Raw genomic sequence first — 27,352 nt, 5'->3', positions numbered from 1 at the left:
TGTCGTGCCTGGCGAGGGGCGACGCGGGCGGATGACGTCAGGCGGCGGGGGAGGCTCGGCAGCATGGCGTCTGTGGCGCTGAGCGAAGCGGAGAAGGTGTACATTGTGCATGGCGTTCAGGTAGCGGCAGCGGGCGGTACCGGCGCCGGCCTCCGGGTTCCCCTGGCCCTGCGGGTCGATGCCGGGCCTCGGCTCGCCCGGAAAGACTGCGGCAGGTTGGGTTTACCTTTGATTAGATCGCTGTGCGGGCGGCATGTGCAGCTCTAAAGCCGCCAGTGCCGGCGTGTTTGGCACCAGGCGGCGAGCATCCGTTTAGGACTGTATGCGTACTTGGATCTTTCCGGGTCTACAAGGTTCCAAGCCCGGGTAGGACGCGGTGGGCAGTCACTGATTCTGTTAAATCCCCTCTCAGCCTTTGAAGGCTGAGCTGTCTCACTTTTGTTAGGTACATACTCTATCATAGGTTTTATCTCATTGAATTTTTGTGAAGTCCTGAAGGTGAGTGTTATGTCTGCTTTACAAATAAGGAACTAAGTTCAGAGAGGTTAAGTCACTTGTCTGAGGTCTTAAGGTAAGTGTCTGGTGGTGTTATCGGAAAACTGGGTTTTGACTCTTGGTCGTGAAAGTTGCTCAGTTGTGTCCGACTCTTTGCGACTCCATGGACTATACAGTCCATGGAATTCTCCAGGCCAGAATACTGCAGCGGGTAGCCATCGCTTCTCCAGGGTCGACTCTTGGATGTTGAACCAAAAAACACAACCAAGCCAGAGAATGGGGGAAGGAGGAATTAACTAATTGCATCAAATAAGGGGACTCTGGGAATCTTTTCAAAAGCAGTGTCTACCAATAGCAAAACTGGAAAACAACCTAAGGGCACATGTATATTCATGAAGGGGCTTGAGTAGAGGAGTTAGCCTACAATTGGGGCAGAGGTCAGCAGAGTCCAAGCTTTAGTTGATTGGAGTCACCAAGGGGACAGCTTCCCTGGTGGCTCAGCTGATAAATGATCCACCTGCAATGCAGGAGACCTGGGTTCGATCCCTGGGTTGGGAAGATTCCCTGGAGAAGGGAATGGCGTCAGTATTCTGGCCTGGAGAATTCCATGGACTGTATAGTCCATGGGGTCATAAAGAGTCAGACTTTCACTTCACTTCACTTCACCAAGGGGAAGAAAAGGGCAATATCATCTTCAGGTTGTGACCACTTTGGGGTCTTATCCTGGAGTTACCATCCTCCAGCTGAGTGGGCACTTGAGTTCTTGTGGAACAACTCAAAGGTTTGTATCAGACTGTTAAGTATATCCATTGAAGAAAAACTAGGGCTCCATTTTATCTGAGAACTGTTGTTTCTTCATTGCTTTTCCATTTTTTCCTGCATTTTGTAGTTCCCTCAAGATCATTAATTACCAAGATATGTTCAAGGGCAGGCATTGTGGCCAGGCGTAGATCACAAAAAGGCTGAGGACTAAAGTGGTTTCCCTTGTGTCCAGAAAGCCATGCCTGCCTGGTTCCCTGTTTCCAGGACCCCCTACCTTCTCTTTTTACAGTAGAACTGGGATATAAATCCAGATCTTTCTGATTGTAAAGCCCAACTCAAGTCTTGTGCCATTTTCCCTTTTTAAAAATAGGCACCCAAAGGCAAAGGCCAGGGAGAATCCCCACTGCTTCTACTTCTCTTTCTTTCCTCTGTCCTCTGAAAGCACGTTGGCGAAACAAGAACAGGGAGGGCAAGTTCTGAACCCCTACCATTTTTCTAGGCCTTAAATAGTATATGGACATATATTACTATTACCTTTTTAGGTAGTTTTCCCACATTGGTTCTAAGCTTCTTTAGAACCCTAGTTAGCCTTTTCTTGTACAGCCTTTGTTTTACTTACTTGTATCTAACTGATTTTGTTTTTTAAAGATTTTATTTATTTCGCTAGGCCGGGTCTCAGTTGAGGGATCTTTAGTCTTTGTTGCAGCATGTGAGATCTTTAGTTGAGACCTGTGGGATTTTGGTTCCCTGACCAGGGATCCAACCCAGGCCCCCTGCATTGGGAGCACAGAGTCTTAACCACTGGACCACAAGGGAAGTCCCAAGCTGTTTCTTATAATCAGGAATTGGGGGGCAGATTTCAGAATTTCCAGAATTAGCATTTAATCTTCTTTTCAGGTTTGCTTAACTGGCTAAATGTGTGCTTTCTTCCTCCCTGGAAAGACATTGCTAACCTCTGTCTTAGCCTAGTAATTCTGAAACCTTGAAGTGCCTTTTACTCACAACATACAGCTTCCTGGGCTTTACCTGGACCTTCTGGATCAGAATCCTTGAAGCCGGGGCTGGAGCCTGGGACTGGGTATTTTCATAAACGTTGGGAGATTTTGATGCAGTCACTAGACATTGGACCTTGGGCCAGCCACTGGCCGGGTCCAGCCTGCCTGGAATCTGCTGCAGAAATCTTTGCCCTTCTGCCTGAGGAGGTTGTAGCAAGGGGGACCCCTTTCAGGGCCAGCGAGTAGGCTGTTGTCTAACACTTGGAAATGAATTGTCCAGGGAGACACACGTGCTGGCAAAGCAAGAGACTTTATTGGGAGGGGGCACCCAGGTGGAGAGCAGCAGGGTACGTGGGCCAGGGAGAACTGCTCTCCTGTGCAGCTCGCAGGCTCGGGCTTCACGGTGATGAAGTTCGTTTCTGGGTTGCCTCTGGCCAGTCGTCCTGACGCAGCATCCTTCCTGGTGGCGCACACATCTCTCAGCCAAGATGGATTCCAGCGAGGCGGATTCTGGGAGGTTAGCAGTATATATGAATTGGCGTCCTCTCTCTCCTTTTGACTTTTCCCAGATTCTTCAGTTAGCAGTAGCTTGTTCGTTCTGCATTCCTTACCAGGACAACCTGTTGTAAGATAACATATCTCCTACTGATGGTTATTATAGGAACCTTCATGGTCTGGCCAGGGCAGGTGGTTCCCCTCACAAGGTCCGTGGCCTCCAGCTTCTGTTTGAATGAGGACCTGGAGTGGAGCGAGCAGGGCTCCTCCCGACTCCACCATTCACAGTAAGAGTGTAGTAAACTAGCTCCGCCTGTGTAAAATGGGAACACAGCCGTCTGGGGGACAGAACAGGACTGTGAGGAATGACGAGAAAAGAGAACATGGCGTGTGGTCAGCCCTGAAGAGAAGTTGGCTCCCAGTTGAGATTTTCCCGTCAGAAGTGTGGTTTCACCCGGAACCATCCGTACTATATCCACAGCCTTTGCAGTGACCCCGTGAGAGGTTCAGCCTGTGGCTGTTGAGATTGAAGCTCTTTTTATTTGGAGAGATTGTTTGAGTCGGGTCGCAAAGAGTTGGACACAACTGAGTGACCTGAACTGAGAGATTGTCAGATTGTTGAGTGTAGGAAGTCCCTAGGCAGCTCCTGGACACTGCCTGTCCGGGGCCCCAGTGTGGATCACGTGTCTGTGTGACTCTGCCTGCCTTCACGTCTCTGGTGAGACCCCTACCTCTCTCTGCTCGTGTCTCCCTTCTCCGCAGCCACTTGCTGTCCTGCTGCCCGCCCCTGGGTACACACCATCCTCCCATCTTTACTTCTGTGAGGCCTCTCCAGCCTCCCTCCACATCATGACGTGTCAGCTCCTCTTTAACTCTCTTTCCCTGCCAAGTATTTCCCAGATCAGAGATCAGTTTCCAAGGAGAGAATCAGTTTCAGGCCTCAGAGAGCTGGGCACTCTCTGGCCTGCGTGCTTTTTGGTCAGCTTGCGTGCCTTTGCAGCTTTGCAAGGCGAACAGCATCCCATCCTAAAGGAATGCGAGCCCACCCAGCAGGCTTGGAGAGTGGAACGAGGACAGCATCTGGTTTGCCTGCTGGGTCTTGGGCTTGGGCCTGCAGAGCCGGGCTACTTCTAAAGTGGGATGGCTTCCTAGTAAGGGAGACCATCTGGTCTCAGTTCTCCAGTGAGCTCTGTGCTCTGTTCAGTCACTCAGTCACATCCGACTCTGCAACCCCACGGACTGCAGCATGCAAGACTTCCCTGTCCTTCACCATCTCCCGGAGTCTGCCCAAGTTCATGTTCATCGACTCAGTGATGCCATCCAACCATCTCTTCCTCTGTCGCCCTCTTCTCCTGCCCTCAATCTTTCCCAGCATCAGGGGCTTTTCCAATGAGTTGGTTCTTCACATCAGGTGACCAAAGTACTGGAGCTTTAGCATCAGTCTTTCAAATGAATATTCAGGGTTGATTTCCTTCAGGGTTACCTGGTTTGATCTCCTACACAAAGAGACAGAGATGTTGAGGAACTAACCTGCTCAAGGTCCCAAAGCTGGTGTGCAACAGTGGAGTTTTAAATACAGGTTGAAGGTGGTCCCGAGTCACACCTAGCCAGCAGGGTTGTTGCAATCACAGAGTGAACAACTTGAGTCACCAGGACCCTTCCTAGCATTCAAAAGGCCTTTTCCTGGAAAGGTGCTCAGTGCCCTGTCCCCTGAGGACAAGGCTCCACTCCCTGGTGTGGTCAGTCACCTCTAGACACTGCCATGGATTTTTTTTTTTTCTACTGATTTTTTAAATGGAGCTTTTACTTCAAGGCAGCCAGTGTTTAAGTGTTCACATGTGGATTGGTTCCTTAGTTTGAGTACTGCAGGTAGATAAAAAATTGTGGTAGGGTGTCAAGTTCTGAGCCAGGCCAAGCAGGTTTGGGCAATTCCTAGAGCCTTTTATGAGAAAAAGTGGATTTTGAAAAAGTCCTGTGTGCAGTGATTCATGGATTTTGTTTGTTTTTCTCCTTTTGTGTGCTTTTTTTGACAGAAAAAAACAACAAAAACATGCATCCCTGGAAAGAGAAATTTGTAGCTTTCTTGTTTATCTCTTGTCACCCAACCCTTCCCAGCTGAGGGAAGAGGGCTCAGAGAGTGATTTAAAGGCTGGAAAGACAAGCCTTGGTGGCCCAGTTTTCTGACATCCCTTCAGCCTCATCCTAGAACACGGGGTTGTCATTGCAAAGGGTTCTGATTAGATCTTTCCAGAGCAAGTGGTCATTTAAAGCATAGTTGGAAGCCCTGTAGCCTTGTGGCCCCCTGCTTTCATAGTCGTTAGCATCCTCACTGGGGCCAAGTGGTCCACCAGCCAGCTTGTCCTTCCAGGAGGCCTGTGCTGCCTCACCTGCACGATGAAGAGACCCTTTAAATCACAGGAGACTGCAGAGTTGTGGTTAAGAGCTCTGGCTTGGAATTCAAGTGCTATTTACTGGCTCTGGCCTTGGGCCATTTAGCATCTCTCAATTTGATCCTCTTTTGTAGAATGGAATGAAAAATCTTACATTACAGGGTTATTGTGAAGATTCAACATATTAACATGTATGGGTTTCCTAACACATTATCTGGTAGATAGTAGTTTTTTCTTGTTGTTTAGTCTCTCAGTTGTGTCTGATTGTTTTCTACCCCCATGAACTGTAGCCTGCCAGGCTCCTCTGTCCATGGATTTTCCAGGCAAGAATACTGGAGTGGGTTGCGGTTTCTTACTCCAGGGGATCGTCCCAATCCAGGGATCAAACTCTTATCTCCTGTGTATCTCCTGCATTGCCGGCAGATTCTTTACGACTGAGCCACGGGAGAAGCCTGGTAGATAGTAAATGCACGTTAAACAGTAGCTGCTATTTTAGTTCTTGCAAACAGTGGTAGTTCTTTTAATGTATACATCCATAGAATTAGAGAAGCACCTTTGAGGTCAAGCAGAGAGTCAATGGCAGGACCAGGCCTGAAGCCCATGACTAAGGCTCCTAGTGATGCTCACACTTGTACCATATGTATAACCTACCAAAGACTCAATGTAAATGTTTCTGAGCCAGGTTTTCACTTTCCATCAGGGTCTACCTTGGAGATGGGCTTCCCAGGTGGCCCTAGTGGTAAAGAACCTGCCTGCAATGCAGGAGACGTAAGAGATAAGAGATGCAGGTTCCATCCCTGGGTCGGGAAGATCCTCTGGGGGAGGGCATGGCAACCCACTCCAGTATTCTTGCCTGGAGAATTCCATAGACAGAGGAGCCTCGTGGTCTATGGTCTATAGAGTCACAAAGAGTTGGATACGACTAAAGAGACTTAGCATGCATGCATACCTTAGGGATGGAGCAAGCAGAGATGGACCTAGGAAATCTTCATGTGGATGGGGGTGGATGGGGGTAGGTGGGGTTGTAAAGAGACACAGTTATATAGTTTTGGATCCTCCAGTGAAGAGAGATCCCTCTACAGAGTTCAGGAGACTCATTCTCCTAGACATGAAATTCTTTTTAAGAACCCGTCTCCCCAGACTCCAGGTAGGGGTCTCCAAGGAGAGGACAGCTGTGAGTGGCAGGGCTGCAAAGGGACTTCAGCCTGACTTAGGATTGTTTATTTTCTCTCCTTTAATAGGAGTTGAAAGAGCGAAAGAGCTGAAACAAAAACGACAGATGGTAGTAGTCGGTACTGTGTGGCGAGAGCAGGCAGTGTTTTCCTTTTCTGTATTTTAATTTCTCAAAATAAAAAAAGTCAGATATGCAGTTAGCCAAGCAGTTTAAAGATAAGTTTCTGATAGTTACATACTTTAGAACAGTGGTTTGCTTTTTGGTTTTGGATTTTTTTTGCTAGTGTTTGGTTTCTTTTGTGCTTGTTTTTAACGTTTTGAGGAGCATTAACCTCTTTGAGAATCTAACGAGGTGATGATTCTTTTTCTGAAAGAAAGCTTTCAGGAGAAAAGTTGACAAGGAATGAGGACAGTCCGTACGAGCTGATGTGTAGTGGTTTCCTGCATAGACATTGGTGTTTAAAAAGAAGCAAAGTGTAAAAGAGTATCTGTAGTATGCTATCTTTTGTAAAAGAAAGAAAAAGATATTAAAAATACTCATGTAAAGGTTCATCTGTGGAAAGGAAATACAGGAAGGATGGACCGGGAGCTAAGGAGATTGGTTCCCTGCCTGGAGTGGGTGGAGGCAGTAGGAAGAGGGGAGCCTGAAACGAGGGATGAGGGGAGAGGGGCATTTCTGAGCACACCTCTCCTGACAGCTGTGACTCCTACAGCCCTGGTGATAGACCACCTGGCCCAAACGTAGGTAGGAATTAAAATTAGCCAGGACGTGGCCGACTCAAAATGGAACATCCGCGGCTACAGTTGAACCTGAAAGGGGTGCAAATGAGGAAGAGAGGCGCAGGGAGGATGGGGGGAGACAACTGGAAACCGTATTTTGAGTGGGTTATGTAAGATAGAAGGCAGGCGGAGAGGGGAACAACAGAGGATGAGATGGTTGGATGGCATCACCGACTCAATGACATGAGTTTGAGCAAGCTCGGGGAGATGGTGAAGGACAGGGAAGCCTGGCGTGCTGCAGTCCATGGGGTCACAAAGAGTCGGACACAAGTGAGGGACTGAACAAAAACAACATGTAAGGCTAAAGACAAAAAGAAATCTACACAAATACTGTATTAGTAAATTTGTTTCTCATAGGGGTATGGCAGTAACAATTCTGAAACTATGTGTATTCAGAAACTTAACAAATACAGAGATATATGTAGATAATGAGAGCCAGGTTTCTCCCTGTCTGAGAGAAGTTACAGATAAGACAAGGAGGAAGGTTGGAACCAACTCTCAGTATGAACACATGGCTCTTTAATCCACATGTGGATAGATAATCCACATAAATAAAGGTATGTGTGTATGCGTGGGTTAGTACACACATGTTTTTTTCTGACTCTGTTCTACTGAGAAGATCTAGAAGCAATGATACCCTAGTAGCAATGAATCTACTTAGCACCCAGACCTTGGTTTTTATGTACCATTCTCCCATAAAAGGATCCAGGGCTCCTTAGGAAATGGGCTGATCCTGGGGTTGGGGCAGGGAAAATCCCAGAGATTGGAACTCCTTGTGTTATCAGAAGTGAAGAAGTGCTCCAGAGAAATCTGAGGCATGTTTAGAGAATGCAGGAACCAACCCATGGGAGCTCCCAGTGATGAAATCTGGAACTCTTGTTGAGCAACAAGATAAATGCTAGGAGTAAACCACAGCATAAAATGGTTATCAAGAGTTATACAGATAGAAGTAAATAATTGAGGAAGTAAATAACAGGATAAAGCCAGGTAGTACGTTGACAACCCTGAAACCCGTCCTCTGCAGCAGGGGTCAGCAGACTTTTCCTGTGAAAGGCTGGGTGGTAGTGATGTGGGTCTCTGTCCACCAGTCATGTACTCTCTGCCCCAGCCCCTCAGCTCTGCCGTTTTGTGCAAGCAGCCACAGAATACCTGCGTGAACAGGCATGGCTGGGTTCCTGTTGAACGGCTTACAGAACAAGCAGCCTGTGGGCCTAACTCTGTTGACCCTGTCCTAGAGAATGCCTGTGTTAGAAGACACCAGCTGATTGTTTCCAGCCGTTTACAGAGTAGATCTGGTTGGGTTTAGGGGGTAGGAGGGCTACAAGCTGAGACAACTGAACTTGTAACTAACAATCCTTATTTCCTGTGGCTTCAGAATTGCAGATTTGGAAAGAAAAAGCTTTTATTTATTGTGTCTCTTGTTCGGATTTTGTGTGTACCTGTTCCGGAGGGTGGTATGTAGTTTGGACTTTGCACTTCAGACCTAGATGGGAAGCCAAGCTTTGCTCTCCCTAACCGTGGGACCTTGAACACAAGTTGCTTAACTTCTCTGAGCCTCCGTTTCCTCATATGTAAGACAGTAATGTTATCAGCTCTCAGGATAGGATTTCTGGATGAATCCCTAAAAGGAACTGTTGTACATATTTCTCTAGGGGGGATGGAGTGAGTCAGTTGAGGAGCCTCTCGGAGGTTTAGGCCCACAGCCTTAGGATGTTGGTTTTCGCACTCAGGAAGACCTCCGTGTGGACGGCCGCGGCTGTGAAGACTACCGATGTGTTGAAGTGGAGACCGACGTGGTGTCCAACACCAGTGGGTCTGCCAGGGTCAAGCTGGTGAGTGCTGGACCCACGGTTTGTACTGATGTTGATGTTGAGGAATGGGTTGGCTCTCGGGATCCAGCCTCTCTGGACTTTCAGGGTGCATTTTGTTCCAGGGGAAACATAAGACTTACAGCCAATTCTGGGAGGGGTTCGTGTTGTAGATCTGAAGGACCCCTGTCCTTCTCCAAGGGCCCCTTTTCAAGTCCCAGCACTGATCCTGAGAGAGTCCCCCGGAGGTGTGTGTCTGGGAGACGAGGGCGTGGTTGGGTGGCAGGCTGTCCGCCCTGAGTGAGGACCCTTCTTGCTTGTGTCCACAGGGTCACACCGACATCTTGGTGGGCGTGAAAGCAGAAATGGGGACACCGAAGCTGGAGAAACCAAATGAAGGTTACTTGGAGTTCTTCGTTGACTGGTCAGTACTCTGCACATGGTTTTAAAGAAAAGCGATTTAAAAGAAGATTCAGAAAATGAACCTGTGGTTTCCTGCTGAGCCCACTTTTATTTTGTATTTAATCATCCTTTATCCGGCCAGCAGATATGTGCCGAGTTCTCTGGTGTGCCAGGCCCCAGGAAATACAGGAGGAGGCCTGGGCTTCGGGCCTGCCTTTGTCCTGATCAGCCAAGCGGGGCCTCATTTTCCCCGTCTGAAAAAGGAGGACATCTGCCAGGCCGTCCAGCACATGATAGTATAAGAGTCACATGAAATGATGGGTGTCACTGAGCTTTGAGAAATAATCCTGTATAGCTGACGAGAATCATTTGCTCTATAAGGCCCCATCTGTCTTCCGGCTCTAGCTTTGCAGAAAACTTTTCATGACTCGCTTGGCAGAGCGAGGACGAGGACCAGCCAAGCATCTCGCAGGCTGAGGGGGTGGCAGCCGGGCAAGCCGCGTGGGCACAGGGAAGAGCAAACACTCTGCACCCTCGCCGGCCAGCCAGCCTTGTCACCACCTTCTCCGACCAGCTGTGTGACCTCGGGCTGGTTACCCAGCCCCTCTGTGCCCAAACCTTGTTATCTAAAGGATGGAGGTGATGATACTGGGGTGATGATGAGGAAGTTAAGTGATGCAAATAGAGTGAGCACCCAGTCATTACACGTTCCATGGGCTTTCCAAAGTGTTCTTTCTCTCCACCTCCCCTTCGAAGGCTTGGGGCTTTTCACTGGGTTGCCAGCCCAGTCTCATCTTCTATCTGTAACTTCCTCTTCCAGCTAGCAGGGGAGACAGCGAACCTTGAAATGGATGAGGCTCTCTATTGGTTCATGCTAGGTGCAGATATGTAATATTGATACTTTACTGGTGGAGGGGCAAGACCGCCCCCACAGTCGGAGATTTCCTGAACGGACTCGGAGGACTTAGCATAGAGCATATAGTTGTACTCAGAGCTGTGATTGTTACAGAAACGCAGCAACACATGTGTGATGATTTTGCCTAAGGAAACCCATTAGAGACTCAACACCCAAGATTTTGACTGGGGACGCAGGCACCGTCTGCTTTACACACACTGAAGTTGCAGACTCCCAGAAGGAAAGCAGATGTCTGGCATACACCATACATTATCTGCACGGCCTCGGCACAGTTTACCGCTGACTGGGTCCTCTCTTAAGAGCCGAGTGCCCAGGTGCGAGCCAAGGGCCAGCCCCGCAAGCAGGCCCTTCTAAAGGTAGCAGCCTTGCGCCTGTGATGTCAGCCCTTTCCTGCAAAGATGCTGACCCACCGCGAGTTGCAGCCTTGCGGTCTTCACTTCTGAACACAGGTGTTGGTCCTCACAAAACTCCAGTAAGAGAGATGACACAAGGGGTTCCCGGAGGGTGAGTGACTTTCCTGGGTTCACACAGCTAGTCATGCCAGCTCAGGTCTATCCAGCTCTGAGCCTTTGCTCTTTCTATTTCATACAGCCTGCGGCAGCCAGCCTTAGCAGGATATCCTGCATAGAGTTTCCAGAATGTGTCTGTGTTCATTTTTCTGGCTAGTTTTCCTTCCAGCGTGTTGCTGCCTCCAGTCCTGATCCCCTGGAGCAATCTCCCCTCGGTTCTGCCCAGCTGCTCTCAGCTTCCCGGGCTGTGCAGTGGAACCGGCCCATCTTTTAAGTTGCTGTACATGGTGGTGACCTTGTTCAGGCCTTCAGCTTATCCTTTCCTTGGCTCGTGGAGGAAGAAAAAAATACCACGTGTTAGGGGCTGTCGTCTGCTCTCCTTGTCTTCCTCTCGTTATCTCCCGCCTCATTCATCTCAGGCAGATCAAAGGCAGTCAGTGCGACCACGCCAGAGAGAGTGATGCACTCACGCTTTCTGCAGGGGCCACGTTTCACTGTGGCCCGAGTCTGAACATGGCTCGAGATTGGCCTACTTCTCATGTCCCTTTCTAGTCCTGGCTGGAGAGGGTGGCTCCAAGGTAGGCGGAGCCTGTGAGTGGCCTCTTCCCCGGATCTGGCTTCTAGAAGTAAGCCCCTCTCTCCTGACTGAGAGCGGCTGCCTGCTGCTCTCTTTCTTCTTTGTAAGTCTCAAGAGAACCTCAGCAGGCTTAGAAGCCCCACTTTCCGGGGAAGTTCTCCTAAATCTGTTTCTCAAGGTGGCACCCTTCAACATCTTTAAGAGGCTCGGTGTGATCAGCCAGAGGATGGAATCACCATGAGATTCATAAAACCCCACTTTCCTGCAAACAAGAGGTCACCAAGCACCTCCGGCTGCCACCTTTATCGGAAGCTTATTTGCATCTTCAAAGAGCAACTCATAGTTGTGTAAACAAACCCCTTCACTTTGACGCAGCGAATAGGAACGGCTTCTGGGCACCTGTGGCTGTGCCCAGGCTTCAGGGTGCTGCCCCCCAACCCCACCTGGGCCCCAGGCGTGGGGCCTCTGCCGGAGACCTCAAGGCACACACCCATCCACAGGCTGAAACAGAGTTGTTACCCAGTGGGAGGAAAGTAATTGGGTGGTGCTGGGACCCCCTCCTGCCTGCCTGAGCCCAGCTTGATTTAACTACTTGCCAGCAACCTTCATATTTTTAATTATTTCAATTCCCAGTGGTAGAGAGGTCACAGAAACCTATTTGCTTTTCTTCTAATTGCTTCTACTTCTTTTCATCTGCTTGGAGTCAAATACGGAGCCTGGGGTAGACACCTTCCCCTGCCCCAGTGATTTTCCCTGGGTTTCAGAAGTGATGCCCTTAGGGAAGGGTACCTGAGACATGGGCCTGACCCCTGTACCAGTGGAGGAGGAGAACGCTGGGGTTCCTGGGCTCTGCTCCAGAGATGCGTGGCAGCACCTTTAACTGGGGGTGAACTCAGACCTTCTGGCTCCTGCCTCTGTGTCTTTGGCCTGTTAGCTGTAGCCTGAGAACAGGCTGTGTTATCAGAAGGTGAAACTTTGGGAAAAGGTGATTTCCGTCTGAAGGCCAGAAGGTGAGCATTGAGTGAGCTTGGTGTGTCACTCTGGTTACCGACAGCGGCCGTCTGTCAGGTCGCTTCTCGGCTCTTTGGCCACCGTGCTGATGGGCTTAGGGACTGTGTTTGGTCTCAGAGGCTTCCGGTTTTAGCTGGGGCAGTTGGGGAGAGCACGTTTCATTCATGGACATTTCATTGTGTCCTGCACTTTTCACTTGTCTGGAATCTTAACTGTTTTCAAGTGTGATCATTTGTTTTCTTCACTCACGCTGAACCTGGATTGGTTTCAAGCCCTGAAGTGGTGGGTGGAGCCACTCGATCTCTCTTCCTTACCTACTTCATGCTGCTTGAGGTGGGCCCTGTTCTCTGCTGAAGGCTCGAGGGTGGGGGCAAAGCAGAGAGGTAACCTGCAGCAGTCATTTGAGGCTCGCTGGGCTCTGAAAGTCTGCAGAGCTGACAAGGTAACTCTCCCAGGAACTTCAAATGAGGGCTTAAGATGAAACACTCAGAATGTGCCACTGTTCCCATATCCTTCTGTTGGGGCACTTCAACCAGCTTGGAAATGAGCAGTGTGCCCCTAGAGGAGTCAGGGGAACTGGGACCTGCCCTGGGAGCTGGCGGACTAGAGGGTGAGACCTGGAGTCATCCCTGGGCCACCTGGCTGTGAGGCTTCACGGCTCTGCAGGCTAGGTCGATTGCTAGGGGAACTACAATGGGCCTAGTGTCTCAGGTCTGCTGCAGGTAGACATGGCCTTGATCTCAGCCTAATCCAGTCAGAGCAGAGATATGCCAAGCAGGAGGAGCAGGGTGGAGGTGATGAGTCAGGAGGCTAGAGAACTGGGAGTGGCAGCCTTCCCAGGATTTTTCTGTTTATCCAGCTCCATAATCGATTTCCCAGCAGCCCTGGAAGAGGGGCTGGGTCATACTTCATGAAGAATCTGAATCGGTTTCAGTAACTGTAATTATCGAAAGCACTTGTTTTATATAAAAAATCCCCAAGTGTATGTTCCTCGACTGAAGACTATACAGTGATACCTGTGAACAGGGGGCTAAGATTACCAGCCTGCATTCTCTCTCTGTCTCTCTCTCTCTAAACTTGGTACTAAATAGAGAAGCTTTTTTATTTAGGACTTGCTTGGTCTGCATTCACTGACTCCAACATTTGCAGTCTAGTAGTAAGTCCCATGACCAGAGCACCCATTCATCACCTTGAAACGTAAGACATAAGACAGGCCCAAGAGCACTCACCTGACTGAGGCTAGGCTACAAGCCAAGCGTGCTGAATGACACATTCTGGGAGAGCCCGGGAGCTTTCCATGGTCTCATGGGCTTCTAAATCCTCCTTTCTCTGGCTGCCAGCTATGCAGAAAGGGTTAACCTGTTTGTGTGTGTGTGTGTGTGGTTTTTTTAAGGGTGGGGAGGGAGAAATCATTTAAAATGGGAAAATTTTCCACTTTAAATCAGCCCAATGTCAAAGAAAAAAAACCAGTGGGGTGTGGTTTTGTTGGTAGATTAATTTAGCCATCTGGCTTGGGAAGTTCTTAAACCGTCCCTTTGGGCTGTAGAAGAGTTAATGAATCCATCCCCAGTCATTAGTCACACCCAGGAGGACTCAGCCTACTGTAATGAGGGAAGGATAAACATTTTAAGCATAAGGACCTCTGCTGGATTTGTCCACCCAGAGCTCTGTACAGTTCCGCTTTTAAACACTTAAAAGATGGGACTTAATATTGATGGCTTAGGGTTTACATTAGAAACAGGTTGTCTTTTGCTGGCTCTGCAAAATAATGAACTTGGTCTCTAGTGACTTGATAATTTTACCATCAATGAGCTGCTTTTCATGGCTCGGTGCCCGAGTCTGGCCGAGGCTGGGAAGGAACAGTGAGGTTGCTATGGCAGTGATGAAGTTTCTCTTAGGGATTTTTAAATGGGGGGTTTCTCCTGGCTTGTAGTGGTCAGGGAAGACTATATGATGAGAGACGCAATGTTATTACACAACGCTACACTCTGATTGTTTTAGGATTCATCTTACGTCTGTATTAGAATGGACCAGACAGAAGGGACACAGAAACCTGTGAGGTGAGGTTTGGTTCAGCATACACAGGTTGGGTGGGCACAGCCTTGAGCCTTCACAGAGGTTTTGCTTGGCCTGGAATCCCGCTGCTTATCTGTGGTCAGACCAGCTTGTCTCATCTTCAGGTTCGAGACTCCCTACAACCCTCAGCACTGACTGACATCCTCCGCAACCCTCCCGACCGCTCCTGTGGGCCTGGTCCATGTGACTCCCTCCTGCATCCCTGGAACTGCAGGCTTGGCTCTGCACCTGTCCCACTAGGTCGCTAGTGCCTAGGCCAGGGCCTGGGACCTTCCGGGAGGACGAGCGGGTGGACAGATGGACAGGGACCAGAGAGCTTCCACATGTGGTTTTGTAGAGACCATACTGAGACAACTGATTTCTTATCTTTCTGGGCCTTAAATTCATTACAATAAAATAATCACTGGAGTGTTTACATATCCCACACATGTACCAAGGGTTTGTTTTTGTTAAGGCAAAACCCTCAAAAATTTCCTGTTAAAACACTTGAGTAGTGCTTGGGGGTGGGCACATTGCTGATGCTTGCTCCTTCTTTGTGGAGGTAGTTTGGCATAAAATTCAAGAGGCTAAGAAGGAAAAAGCATTTCTCTTGAAAAATAAAAGCGATAACCAAAGTGAAGAGATATTTAAGTCAGCAGTTTTTAGTTTCCTGCTTTTCAGTACCATGATAATCTAAAGTTTATGACAGAACTCTGACATACTATTATATATGTGTCTTTTTTAAAAACAGTTTTAATTGGAGGATAATTGCTATACAATATGGTGTTAGTTTCTGCCATACATCAACAAGAATCAGATATATGTGTGTATATATATATCCTAAGTAACCCCAGGAAAGTTATTGTACCTACACTGTCATTCTGTCTAGGGTCTCATCGTCTAGGGTTGGTGTGTATACTGTCACCCCTCTGTAGACCAGACTCATTCTCTCGGCCTCCTACTTCCTTGGCCTGCCAGAGAAGAGTCTAGTAAACGTTCAGGATATGAGAGTTCATTACTGCTGGCAGTGGTTCATTTCACCAGTCTTCTCATTTGTCTTTGGATAAAGATGGCTTCTGTGAGAAGTCAGTGGGCCCTCCCACCACACACAGCCACACAGCCAGGGCGCGGTCCTGGCCCGGTTCATGGCCTGTGTCTGGCTGGAAAAGTGGCAGATGCAGCCTTCCCACAGTGGCCTTGCTCCCAGCGCTGGTCTTCCAGCGTCCCCCAGGGAACCTGGAACAAAGCCTGCCCCTCCGCTCTGCATTCAACAAGACTCACCCCTTTCCTGTCACCCTCCTGTGTAGTTCCGCCAGCGCTACCCCTGAGTTTGAAGGTCGCGGAGGTGATGACCTTGGCACGGAGATTGCTAACACCCTGTACCGGATATTTAACAAGAGCAGCATCGACCTCGAGTCCCTGTGCATCAGCCCCCGGGAGCACTGCTGGGCTCTCTACGTGGACGTGCTGGTAGGTCTCCGTCACTGCCCCGGCCACGCCCCACGCCCGTGGGTACCTGTGGGCCTGCTCGCCTCACTGTGCCTTTTCCGTCTTCAGCTCCCAGGGTGAGAGTACTTGGGGAAACACTGGTCTCCTGTAGCGGTTTCTAACTTACATACAGCACACATGCAGTAGGGCACGGGTGATGCCACCTGGCAGTAAATCTGCCAGCAGCTGCACCACGGTGGCACCAAATTATCCAAGGAGGCTGTCGGGGAAGACGGAAACAAGAGATGCCCTCTAGATGGTGCCAGACAGAGTTGATCGGCAGAGTTGCGACAAGGAAGGTGATGAGCGTTCACCTGCCTTTTCGTGTAGCCCTTACAGGTGTTCTGCCGGTGGGCACTTGCCTTCCCCATTTATAAGTGAGGGCACTGAGACACAGAGAAGTCAAGTGACTCTGCCAGGAGATCTCAGCTTGTGAGCAGTGATCCTGGGCTCCAAAACCAGCTCTGTTTAATGCCAGGGCCGACTCGTGACCTCACCTCATCCTCCCTTGGAAACACTGTAGCCCTCCTACTCTGACCCCCTTGTTTTCCCGTGAGGACCCGAGGCCCTGCCTCCTCCCTTCTCCAGAGTCTGTGCCTGCAGGAGTCTTTCTGGCCTGGCCCTCCATTCCCTTCCTGGTGCTTCCCTCTAAGTACTTGTCTGCCCAGTTTTGGGCACGTGGCCGTAATTTCTCCTACAGTTATACTTTATTTTGCCAGTTTCTTGCTCACATACAGGCTCTTGTTAGGTCTCTTTTCCTTTAATCTTATGAACCTTGAGATGAGTGACTACATCTTCCACTTCATACTGAGGGCAGAGGGTGAAGCCAGGGACCAAACAAGTCCTTTCATGCGTATGAAGATAAAGCCGATCTTGGACTGATAGTGAGCTTCATTACTGGGAACAGCCTGGCTATCTAATTGTCGGCCCTGCATGAAACAGGGCAGGGCTCTCTGGAAACTTTTAAATTAGTTTGATCATAGACGGGGCAGAGCTAGCCAAAAGAGCAGTGCTTAACTGTCCAGCAGATTTAGGTCTGTTCTGAATGCTGATGCTTTTGGGTAAAAATAATGAAATTACAAGTTCATTTGCTTTTTCTTATCTCCAATAACCAGGCTGTGTTTGGAGTTTGGTTCCTACTAAGCAGGTAGTTTTACAGGTGCTGGTTTTGAGGAGGGCGGGAACTGGTAGCCTACAGTCATTGCCAAGAGGCAGGCTTCACAGCTGCCCAGGGAGGTGCCACCCCACACACTTGTGGTTTGTTAGGAGGCTGGCCCAGCGAGGGGGCCTCATGCACTTTTGATTCGGGCAGGAAGCCTATCCTCTCAGTGCAGCCTCTTGCAAAACTGGTGAACATCAAAGGGACACTGTCTCACCTTAGAACCAATAGGCTTCTCCCGTGAGCAGGGATGCATGGTGACCAGGAGCAGCTCAGGGTCATTGTGTCCTGGTCACCCGCAGGCCTTTTGCATCGGGATTTCTTCTCCAAAGGGGCTGTCAGCAAGGAAGATGGAGAAGCTGCAGATGCACTGGACAGTCTGTGAGGAGAACAAAGGGAAGATAAAGAGCAAATTCGTATTTATTTTAAAACACTTAGCTGACACCTCCTGTGTGCCAGACACACTTCGGAGGGCTTTACAAAGACTCAGATGTTGAACACCTCTGGGAGATAGAGTGGCTTTCACCCTTCTTGAAGCCTGAGGAAGTGAGGTCCAGACTGGGGAAGTCAGCAGTCACCCAGCAAAGGCAGGAATCGAAGTGCACTGGCCAGCACCAGCGTCTAGCCATGCAGCAGTGTGTAGGTGAACCAGGGTGCAGGGGAGCCAGCCCAGCTGCTCGACAGACATGCTGCAGTTAGCAAGCCAGCTGGTGATACAGACTGGGAGATCATATTCTAATAAGCAGTAATTACACGAGGCGGTAGGAGAGACGCTTGGAGCCTACTGGAGGCTTGCCCAGAAAGCTTAAAGGTGGGAATTAAGAGTCTGTGCTGGGCGTGGACGCAGTGCGTGAGACATGCCAGGTGTGACTGTTGATTCTCAGAGTTTGGAAGGCCCGGGATTCGAGCCTGCCTGTCTTCCATAAATAATCGCCAGGCTCCTCCTTCCTGGCAGCACTTCTGCTGGGCTCTGAAGAGAAAGGAATAAACAGAGCTGACAGCGTCCAGCCTCAGGAGTCAGTAGTTCAGATGAAGAGGAGACAGACTCTAAATAAACACACACGGAAATACACAGCTTTTCTTTTTTCCACGTGACTTCCTCTCCTCTCTTCCCGTTGGCTTTATTCCATAACCTCAGGCCAAGGCTTCTTGAGAATAAGAAGAAGGGTGTGTTGCCCTCCACTTAATAATGGACTCCAACCCACCCTGGACAGGAGCAGTCGAGTATGGTCAACACTTTTGCTCAGAGGTGAAAACGTGTGAAAGACCTTAGTTGTTGCGACGCTTGACAGAGACCATGGAGTGAGAGGTGTTTGAGCGTCAGATTTACATCGGCCGTTACATGCACTAGTGACTGCGGGCGTCAGCGTGACCCCGGTGGCGGCGGCAGCATCAGTGGCCGCCATTCTGTACTTGTCTGGAGGCTGGGTATGTGAGAGCAGAGATGAGAGGGATGCTTGCCGAGTGCATCTGAGAGTTAACCTGGGGCAAAACGCCAGTGAGCAGTTTTTCCTTCATCGCAGGCCCGACTGCCTGAGGAGCTAGCTCTGCACACAGTCGGGGGCCCCGAGCGGTGGTGCCACAGCCAGGACAGCAAGGCAGCACTTGTGGTTAGCGGGAAGACCCCGTGCGGGGCGGTGAGCCGGCAGCACCGCCCTGCTTTCTGGTCTGTGTAAACTCTTGGTCCGTATTTGTTAGGAACCAGCGTGCTTTCATTGGGTGATACTTAAGGTGAGAAATGATGCTCACTGTTTCTCCCCCTCACTCCGTCTCCCTTAGCTGCTGGAATGTGGTGGGAATTTGTTCGATGCCATCTCCATAGCTGTGAAGGCTGCACTCTTCAACACAAGGTAAGCCTTCCTGGAGACAGCACCGTGGGCCTGTGGAGACCCTGAGGGGCCCCTTGTGGTGGACTGCAGAGGGCATTACGGCTGAAGCGCGTCAGCGAAGATGACAAGGGGTTTCCCCATTGACAGTAGTGGTATTTAATTTTAAGCTTCAGAAAACAGATTTCATAAGTTAAAACTAGATATATTTCTGTATTTATTTTTTGGATTATTATTCTCATAAGTAACCATGTACCATGTAGGAAAATGTTTGAAAACCACAGAACAGCAGAATGAGTTGAAACCAGTGACCCTGCCAGTTGTCCAAATACTGTTACCAGATAAAGCTCCACGGGGACGAGGGTTTTGCCTGCTTTGTCCTCTGCTCTCTGGGCTTCCCTGGTGGGTCAGTGGTAAAGAACCCTTCTGCCAACTCGGGGGACGTAGGTTCGATCCCTGGGTTGGGAAGATCTCCTGGAGAAGGAAATGGCAACGCACTCCAGTATTCTTGCCCGAGAAATCCCATGGACAGAGGAGCCTGGTGGGCTACAATCCACGGGGTCCCAAAGAGTCAGACACGACTTAGCCACTGAACAACAATAGCGACAGACATAAATATCCCCAAATGGACATTATGATTATTTTCAAGTGCTCACATTATGGGTGATTAAAAAGCTATGGAAGCAGTGTGATGAATCCTGTGGTGAATTTAGACCACTTGCACAGTTTAAAATACAACAAACAAAAACAAAGTTTAATAAATGTAGGTCAGACATTGCAGGGTGGAAGCTCTGTTGAGAACGAAAGCTGTAGGGTCCCCTTCCCCTTGCTGGGCCATTAGACTCCTGGCTAACACCAGCCAAGGGCAGGCCTGGCCTTTGTGGCCACTGTGAGGGCTCGCATCCCAGATGCTATCCGCAGCAGCCTGGCCTTGGGCTTTGTTGGGGAAGAAAGGAAGTTGCCATCTGTTGTACCTCAAGCCTCAGAAATCACTCCCTGTCTTGCCAGCTGGTTGCCATGGGCACCAAGGCAGAAAGGGAGAGGAGAACCAGATGCAGCTGTTGGGCAAACTGTACATGAGAACGGTGAACCCAGCTGCCCAGGCTGGGGAAGACACCCGTCAGGGGCGCAGTGTCAAGGCCCCTTCCCAGCGCACGGCCGCCGGGCGGGCAGCAGGGGGTGCGGACTCTGCAAGGCGCTCGGTCCCCCTGGTGTGCAGAGAGGCCTCTATAGTCAGGGCCTTCTAGAAGGGTGGTGGCCATTCTCGCGAGCATCCTCTAGCCCTTCTGGTGAACCACGTTATGGCCAGAGGATTGGGAAGGGGTGTGTGTGTGTGTGTGTGTGTGTGTGTGTGTGATGGGAAGGGGTGTGTGTGTGTGTGTGTGTGTGTGTGATGGGAAGGGGTGTGTGTGTGTGTGTGTGTGTGTGTGTGTGTGTGTGATGGGAAGGGGTGTGCGTGTATGTATGTGCACTTATTGAAGGGGTGTGTGTGTGTGTGTGTGTGTGATGGGAAGGGGTATGTGTGTATGTATGTGCGCTTATTTTTTACCATATCAGAATTCAGACTGTTCACCTGATACTACTTAGTACTTCCACCCTGGGGGCCCCTGACACGGAGACTTCATGCAGGGCAGACCACAGCAGGCCTCCTTGGCACAGGACTCCAGCAGGACGTTCTCTGGCTGAAACTCCTCTGCTCTGGACGTTGGCGTGTGTAGGGACAGGCAGCAGGACTGAATCAGAGGGGGCTTTTGTCAGAGACACTGGGAAAAACCACTGCTTCCATAACAGTAGCTGGATGGACCACCTCTTCCTTCCTGGCTCCACCCCACACTGGAATGAACCGGCTTTATGGCCTCACCATATTTCTAGCACCCAGCTCAAGAAACAAGAACAGCGCCAGCCCCCGGGAAGCCCTCCCCCCCCCGTACCCCCGAGCAGTCACTGCACACCCCGAGGATAGCCGCAGTCCTAACACAGGTCGGTTTGTGCTTGGCACACATGGGCTCCCGCAGTGTTTTCTCCCTGACGTTTGCCCCGTTCACCGAGCATCATGTTTTGAGACATCTGTATTGTGGCTCGTGGTCAGAGTCCTTGTTTTTGCTGTACGGTGTTCCACTGCCAGTGAATGTGCCACCCCTGATTCTTCTGATGAGCATCTGAGGAGTTGCCAGTTTTGAGCCATTGCAAACAGTGTTAGCAGATGCTGTGAAACGGTTTTCCAAAGTGCTTTTACCAAATGATACTCCCAGCTGTGTACAGAGTCTGAGCACCTCTGCGTCTTTGCCAGCCCTTGGTTTTTTTGTCTTTTTAATATTAGCCATCCTGGTAGGTGTGTCTTGGTATCACATTGTAGTTTTATTTTGCACTTTCCTGACGAATATTTTAAGTTGAGCACATTTCTGTGTGTCTATTGGCTATGTGAATAGCCTCTTCAACAGGTTCCTGTTGAAGTCTTCCGCCCATTTCTCTGTTGGGTCGTCTGTCTTTTCTGTTCAGTAGGAATTCTTTATGTAATGTGTCAGTTTATACACACACACTCACACAGAGAAATAATTTGTTTTCTCTATTCTGGATTATCTTTTAGTTTCCAAAGAATGCCTTTTGACAAGCAGAAGTTCATCATCTTGATCTTTATTATATTATACACACGCACGGAGGCATACCTTGTTTCGCTGCACGTGACTTTACTGTGCTTAGCAGATATGGCATTTTCTACAAAGTGAAGGTCTGTGACAGCGCTGCATTGAGCACGTCCCTCAGTGCCATTTTCCCAACAGCATTTTCTCACTTCATGTCTCTGTGTCACGTTTTGATAATTCTTGTAGTATTCAGACTTTTTCCTTATTTATATATTTGTCACAGTAATTTTTGATGTTACTATTGCAAGAAGGTTACGACTCACAGAAGGCTCACATGATGTTTAGCATTTTTTAATAATAGTGTTTTTCACAGCGAGCTCAAATCCGGTGCTCTGTGACAACCGAGGGGGATGGGGTGGGGATGGGAGGTGGAACGGAGGTTCAAGAGGGAGGGGACATACATATACCTGTGGCTGATTCATGTTGATACATGGCAGAAACCAACACAATATTGTAAAGCAGTTATCCTCCAATTAAAAATAAATGTTTTTTTTTTTTAAAGAGTGTTTTAAAATTAAGGTATGTGCACTTTTTTTTTTCTATTGGTATAATGCTTATACCAAGCATATAGACTACACTACATGTAAGCATGACTGTATATGCACTGGGAAATGGACAAATTCATGTGACTTGCGTTATTGCAGTGTCTGAAACCAGACCTGCAGTATCTCCAAGATATGTGTGTGTGTGTATTCAGTTATAATTGAATCTGTTCTTTTTTTTCCTTTACGAGTACTTTGTATCCTGTGTAATAATCTTCGTCTACTCTAAGGTCATGAAGATGTTCTTAGTTAAAAGCTTTACTGTTTCACCTTTTACCTTTACATCTGTGGTCCATTTAGTATGGATTTTTGTGTTTGGTTAGAGGGTAGGGATCAGGGCTCATTTTTGGATATCTGGTTGACCAAGAATTGTTTTAAATTTCATTAAAAAATTTTGTTGTTGTTGTTGAGGCATAATTCATGGGTAATGTTATTAGTTTCAGGTGTACAATATAGTGATTCAGTATTTTTATACATATACTCCATTTAAAGTTACTGTAAAGCATTGACTATACTCTCTGTGCTGTACACTGTATCCTTGTAGCTTATTTAGTTCATTCCCAGTATTTAGTTTGTGCCTCTCAATCCCCTCCCCCCTCTAGCCCCTCTCCACTTGCCTCTGCCCAGCATCACTTTTCAAAGCCCTCACTGCATCCATGTCACCTGTACCCTTTTGGCAGGGCTGAGGGGGAACTCGGGCACAGCATGACTTCATCTTCTGAGGCACAGGGATTCCAACTCAAGAAAAAGATGTTACCATGCTTCCTTTCAGTAAGTGGCAATTTTAATTCTGCTTCTAGGATACCAAGAGTTCGTGTTCTGGAAGACGAAGAAGGGTCAAAGGACATTGAACTGTCGGATGACCCCTACGACTGCATCCAGCTAAGCGTGGAGAATGTCCCCTGCATCGTCACCCTGTGCAAAGTATGAGCTTATATCTCATGGTTTTTTCTTCCCTGTCGGATCTCCTCCAGCCCTGGCCCATTAAGGTTACCTAGTAGGTTGAGAAGTTATGGTTTACAACCCATACAGAAGTACCTTTAACCTAAATCCACTAATTTTGTTATATTAGAGACCACTACCATAAACAGCTTTTTCTTTTTATCTGGAAGATATGGCTCTGGTCTCAGGAGCACATGAGTGGGTTCATGGTAACAGTAGCCAGAGTTTGCGTAGCTCCTTCTGCCTACCAGGCATTTCACCAAAAAACCTTGAATGCATATTGCCTTTAATTCTATCAACTCCGGTGTCTGGGCTGCTTGAATAGTAAAAAGGTGGTTGAAAGGTGGACACTGTCCCCTCTGTGGGCCCTAATGAGCACATCTATGAAATGAGGGCTGGAGCAGAGGGCCTGGGTGTCTTACATCAAGTGTGGGGCACCAAGGCCTGTGGAGTGGAGCAGCTGGCTGATGCTCACGCGTGACTGGCACCACCCAGGACTGGGCAGAGAGGCCTGTTCTGACTGAGACTGTCATGATTCCACTCGGGATCCACTGGATACAGATCAGACTGCCAGGCCAGGTTTAATTCCACCAGGATCGCTACATGATCCTGGTCTGTGGTGAAGTGTTGGGATGACCAGAGCCACCTGCCCTTGACTCATTCTTGAGCACGTCCATAAGAAAGCATGGGCCCTCTGCATTCATCTCTGTCATCAGCGAAACATCCAGGGGACCTCTGCTGGAGACCCCTGGATAGCCCCTGACTTGGAAGGTCTCTGCATTTTAATTCTGACCATTTCTCTGCCCACCCCACCGTATTTCCGTTTCATGCTTCTGTTATACTGTTTACACGGTGGCCTTTCAACAGCACGAGCAAACAGAACTTCAAATATTTTCCTTATGAGAGGAATCTAACGTAAGCCCTGAGTGGGTGATGTAGATATTCCCTCCGCGAGGCCCTCAGAAGTGGGGGTCCGGGGTGTGCATTGCCCACGCGTGTGCACTGCTGCCCTCATCTTGCAGATTGGCTATCGGCACGTGGTGGACGCTACCCTTCAGGAGGAGGCCTGCTCCTTGGCCAGTTTGCTGGTGTCCGTGACCAGCAAGGGAGTCGTGACGTGCATGAGGAAGGTGGGGAAGGGCAGCCTGGACCCAGAGAGCATCTTCGAGATGCTGGAGGTGAGCGTGGTTCTGAGGTGGGCGCTGCGACCGGGCTGGGAGCGCTTGCTGCCTCCTTCCCCTTGGGCACACTGGAAACTCTCCCCATTTTCTCCTCTTCACTCCAGTTTTGGGGGTTGGGGGGCAGCTGGTATAAGGCAGATGTCACTGAGCTAACTGAGATGGTGGTGGGTGGGGGCTTGGGACCAGGAGGTAGCGACCTGCCCCAAAGAGTTCCTTGTCCTCTCCTTCTCTGACCCCAGTTCCACGTTTCTGAATAAGAACATTGGACTGGTAATGTTAAGAGTTACTTGTAACTCCCAAACCCCAGGGTTCGGTGATTGGATGAGGGAACTGAATTCCTGGCCAACTGCTTCCTGTCTGTTGAGGAGAGTGGGCAGAGGTGGAGCTGGGGATACAGGATGATGGTCTCCCCATTCTGCATGGGCCTGGAAGTGTGTAAATGGAGATGAAGCGGGATGGTGGGAAAGCCCCCCACAGCCTCTGGGCGGGTTGCTCCCCTCAGTCTCCTCTGGCCTGGCAGCGCCACTTGGGCACTTTCCAGCTGCGCCTGAGCTGACCAGTTGACACTTCTGTCCCCTTCACTCCTGCTGCTCCTGATAAAGCGTAGACACTCAGGTGGTTATGTGTCTGCCGCCCCCAACCGCTGGAACCTCTTTCCTGCAAGTCCAGGTCCAGATCTCTCAAGTCCTGGTGTCTTGTTGGTCGCATTTCCTGTTCTCTCCCTGCCTTCATTCATATGAATAATCCGTTTCCCTAGTCAGTGTCCCCTACTTGGACATTGTTTCCTTTTTTTAATGTTGCGATAAAAATCTTCCCAAAGTCACTTTGGACCTTAATCCTGACTTCGCATTTCACAGAACTGATCCCTTCCCAGTCTTTAGACTAAGCTCTTCTCTTCATATGAGTTTTCGTTAACACTTGCGGTCTCATCCCTTGTTACAGTCAGGGGTCAGGGGAACAGGCACACAGCCCTGGGGAGACTCCACCGACGACTAGGAGGACTGGGTGGGGTCAGGGCCTGGGTGTCTTTCTCCCTCACATTGTCGCGAATCGAACCAGTAGCACAAGTGAACTAAAGCTGGTATGAGAACGTGGGAGGCTTGAAGAGGAAACTTGTAGTTGGTTCATGATATTCTTGAAATGATTCATGAGACCCAAAAACAGTTGCATAAAGAAAGATTTTTGTTATATAGTTGGGCTTTTTTTGTTAAGGCCCCCTTCTGTCTGCTGTGTAAGGGGCTAATTAGGAAACCTGTGGGGTTGTCTGACCTCTTGACATGTCTTGATTCCAACAATTTGTGCTTTTAGCATCTCTGCGTGGCAGTAACATCAAAGACTCTATTCAGATAGCGACTTTGGTCCTATCTGAGCAGGTCTCCTTTGGTGGCAGGCAAATTAGACACTGCTTGTTAAAAAGGGTTCCCAGCACCATCTGTTCCTTCATCGGATAGATTCTGGATTCCCTGTGGTCTCCCCATGCCTTCTCTCTGCAACACAGTGGCTGTAACCAAGTTCTGACCGGGTTGACTGTTCTGCTGCTTCTAGTGGCAGCAGCTAAGGACCGAGGCAGCTTTTGTTCCTTGCTGCTTGCTGCTTGGGGGTTGCCTTCTCCTTTGTCTTTTTCCCCCTTCTCAGAATAGAGGCTTTCTCAGAATGTTAACTACAGTATGGTTTTGGGGTTTGGAGGGTTGGTTTGTTTTTTGGTTTTTTTTTGGCAGCACCTGGTCTTAGTTGCAGCATGCAGGATCCTTAGTGGTGGCATGTGGGATCTGTAGTTCCCTGTCGAGGGATCGAACTCGAGCCCCCTGCTTTGGGAGTGTGGAGTCTCAGCCCCTGGACCACCAGGGAACTCCCTGGGGTTTTTATATTGAATAAAAGTCCCGTAAGGCCAATGGAATGTGTGCAGCTTTGGAATGGCTGGTTGGCAGGGACGCTTCTCTCGGTCAGAGTGTGTGCCTCACGGGCAGGCATGTGCCCTCTTCTGTCTGCCCTTCTCCATCTGCAGACCGGCAAGCGTGTGGGCAAGGTGCTGCACGCCTCCCTGCAGAGTATTCTACACAAGGAGGAGAGCCTGGGGCCCAAGAGACAGAAAGTCGGATTCCTGGGCTGATCTGCACAACAGCCTCCAACTGCCGAATGTTTGTATCCTCCTTTTCCTTGGAAGCTGAAGTTTGTATACATTGTTTTCTTAACTGCTATGAATTTAAGGCAACATTTGTACATGTAAAATTAAAGTCTATTTTCTGGTCTCGTGTGTGACATGGCTTGACTTCTTCAGCTGTACGCCAGGATGCCATTCTCTGTGGCGAGTCTGACCCTTATCTAGGGAATGACGACTAGGTGCAGAGACCTGCTCCAGTGGAGGACTCTGGTCACAGGCTTCCCCGGGAAGACTTGTCTCTTTCTGCAGGAGATCAGAACAACAGACACACACTAAAATAAGACCTAGCAGAAAAGTAGTTCAAAGGAAATGCTTATGATATGTATATTGTCAATTTTCTCCCCTTTAGAGCTTTCAAGATAAGACACACACACAATATAAATGCACCTCGTGCGTTTGGGGGCTTCCTGGTTGAGGAGATAGAGAAGGCATTTTGCCCTGGGTACCGACCCAGGGCTTCTGCCTGGCTGTTGAGCCTTCCCGAGTTTTGGGGAAGCCCGGTTCTTGCATCTTGCCCTCCAAGAGATCCCAGCCAAGCTCCCCTAGAGTCTGGTCCTTAGCCAGCCTTTCTTATCACTCTTGTTTGGAAATTGCTTCATGTTTTATAACCACTCCCTGGTGTTTTGTAAGATTTCCATGTTTTATCAGTATTAAGAAGGCTGCTTTAGAGATGTTGTCATTTGATTACTCAGCCTGCCTTCATACTCTGGGGACAGAAGGGGAGGCCATTCTCCACGGCATCAGAACATGCTTTCTATGAGCCTGTGTTCTACTCACAGGGCAGCGTGTTGGAATTAGGTATATTCATGGGTTGAAGCAGTCTTTGTATTCCTTTTCCCGGGGAACTGAAACTCCCCAATCGATCTTCAAGAGAGCCCTGGGGAAGGAGCTGATTCATGAAGGAGAGTGCTTCAGCGTGGCATTTACTCTCTGCATTTCATTAAACAAACAGGGTAAGGAGTTAGGAATTTTTATTGCCAAATGGAAAGAACATAATGTGAGCTGAAGCCCTTGCAGACTGACTGCAGAGGTCCTGGTGTGGG

The 27,352-nt window shown here is 49.2% G+C and overlaps 1 protein-coding gene and 1 long non-coding RNA gene across 2 annotated transcripts in view; one reads left to right on the top strand and one right to left on the bottom strand.

Annotated features, from left to right (window-relative positions):
* Positions 1 to 28: 28 nt before the first annotated feature.
* Positions 29 to 26,397, top strand: EXOSC7 (exosome component 7). The gene is made up of 8 exons (XM_061128835.1): positions 29 to 120; positions 8,821 to 8,922; positions 9,228 to 9,322; positions 15,676 to 15,838; positions 18,795 to 18,865; positions 22,826 to 22,949; positions 23,990 to 24,145; positions 26,154 to 26,397. The coding sequence occupies exons 1-8, from the start codon at positions 64 to 66 to the stop codon at positions 26,256 to 26,258; spliced, it is 873 nt and encodes a 290-aa protein (XP_060984818.1). The 5' UTR covers positions 29 to 63; the 3' UTR covers positions 26,259 to 26,397.
* LOC133046043 (uncharacterized) overlaps positions 2,294 to 27,352 on the bottom strand; it is a 34,980-nt gene continuing 9,921 nt past the window's right edge. The window contains exons 2-3 of the long non-coding RNA XR_009690397.1: positions 17,233 to 17,394; positions 2,294 to 4,243 (exon numbers count right to left, since the gene is read on the bottom strand). This is a non-coding gene — a long non-coding RNA (uncharacterized LOC133046043). The remainder of the gene's footprint in view (positions 4,244 to 17,232; positions 17,395 to 27,352) is intronic.

Source organism: Dama dama, chromosome 24 (assembly GCF_033118175.1).
Source record: "Dama dama isolate Ldn47 chromosome 24, ASM3311817v1, whole genome shotgun sequence".
Classification (NCBI taxonomy): domain Eukaryota; kingdom Metazoa; phylum Chordata; class Mammalia; order Artiodactyla; family Cervidae; genus Dama; species Dama dama.
This window is presented reverse-complemented; position numbering and strand designations above follow the sequence as displayed.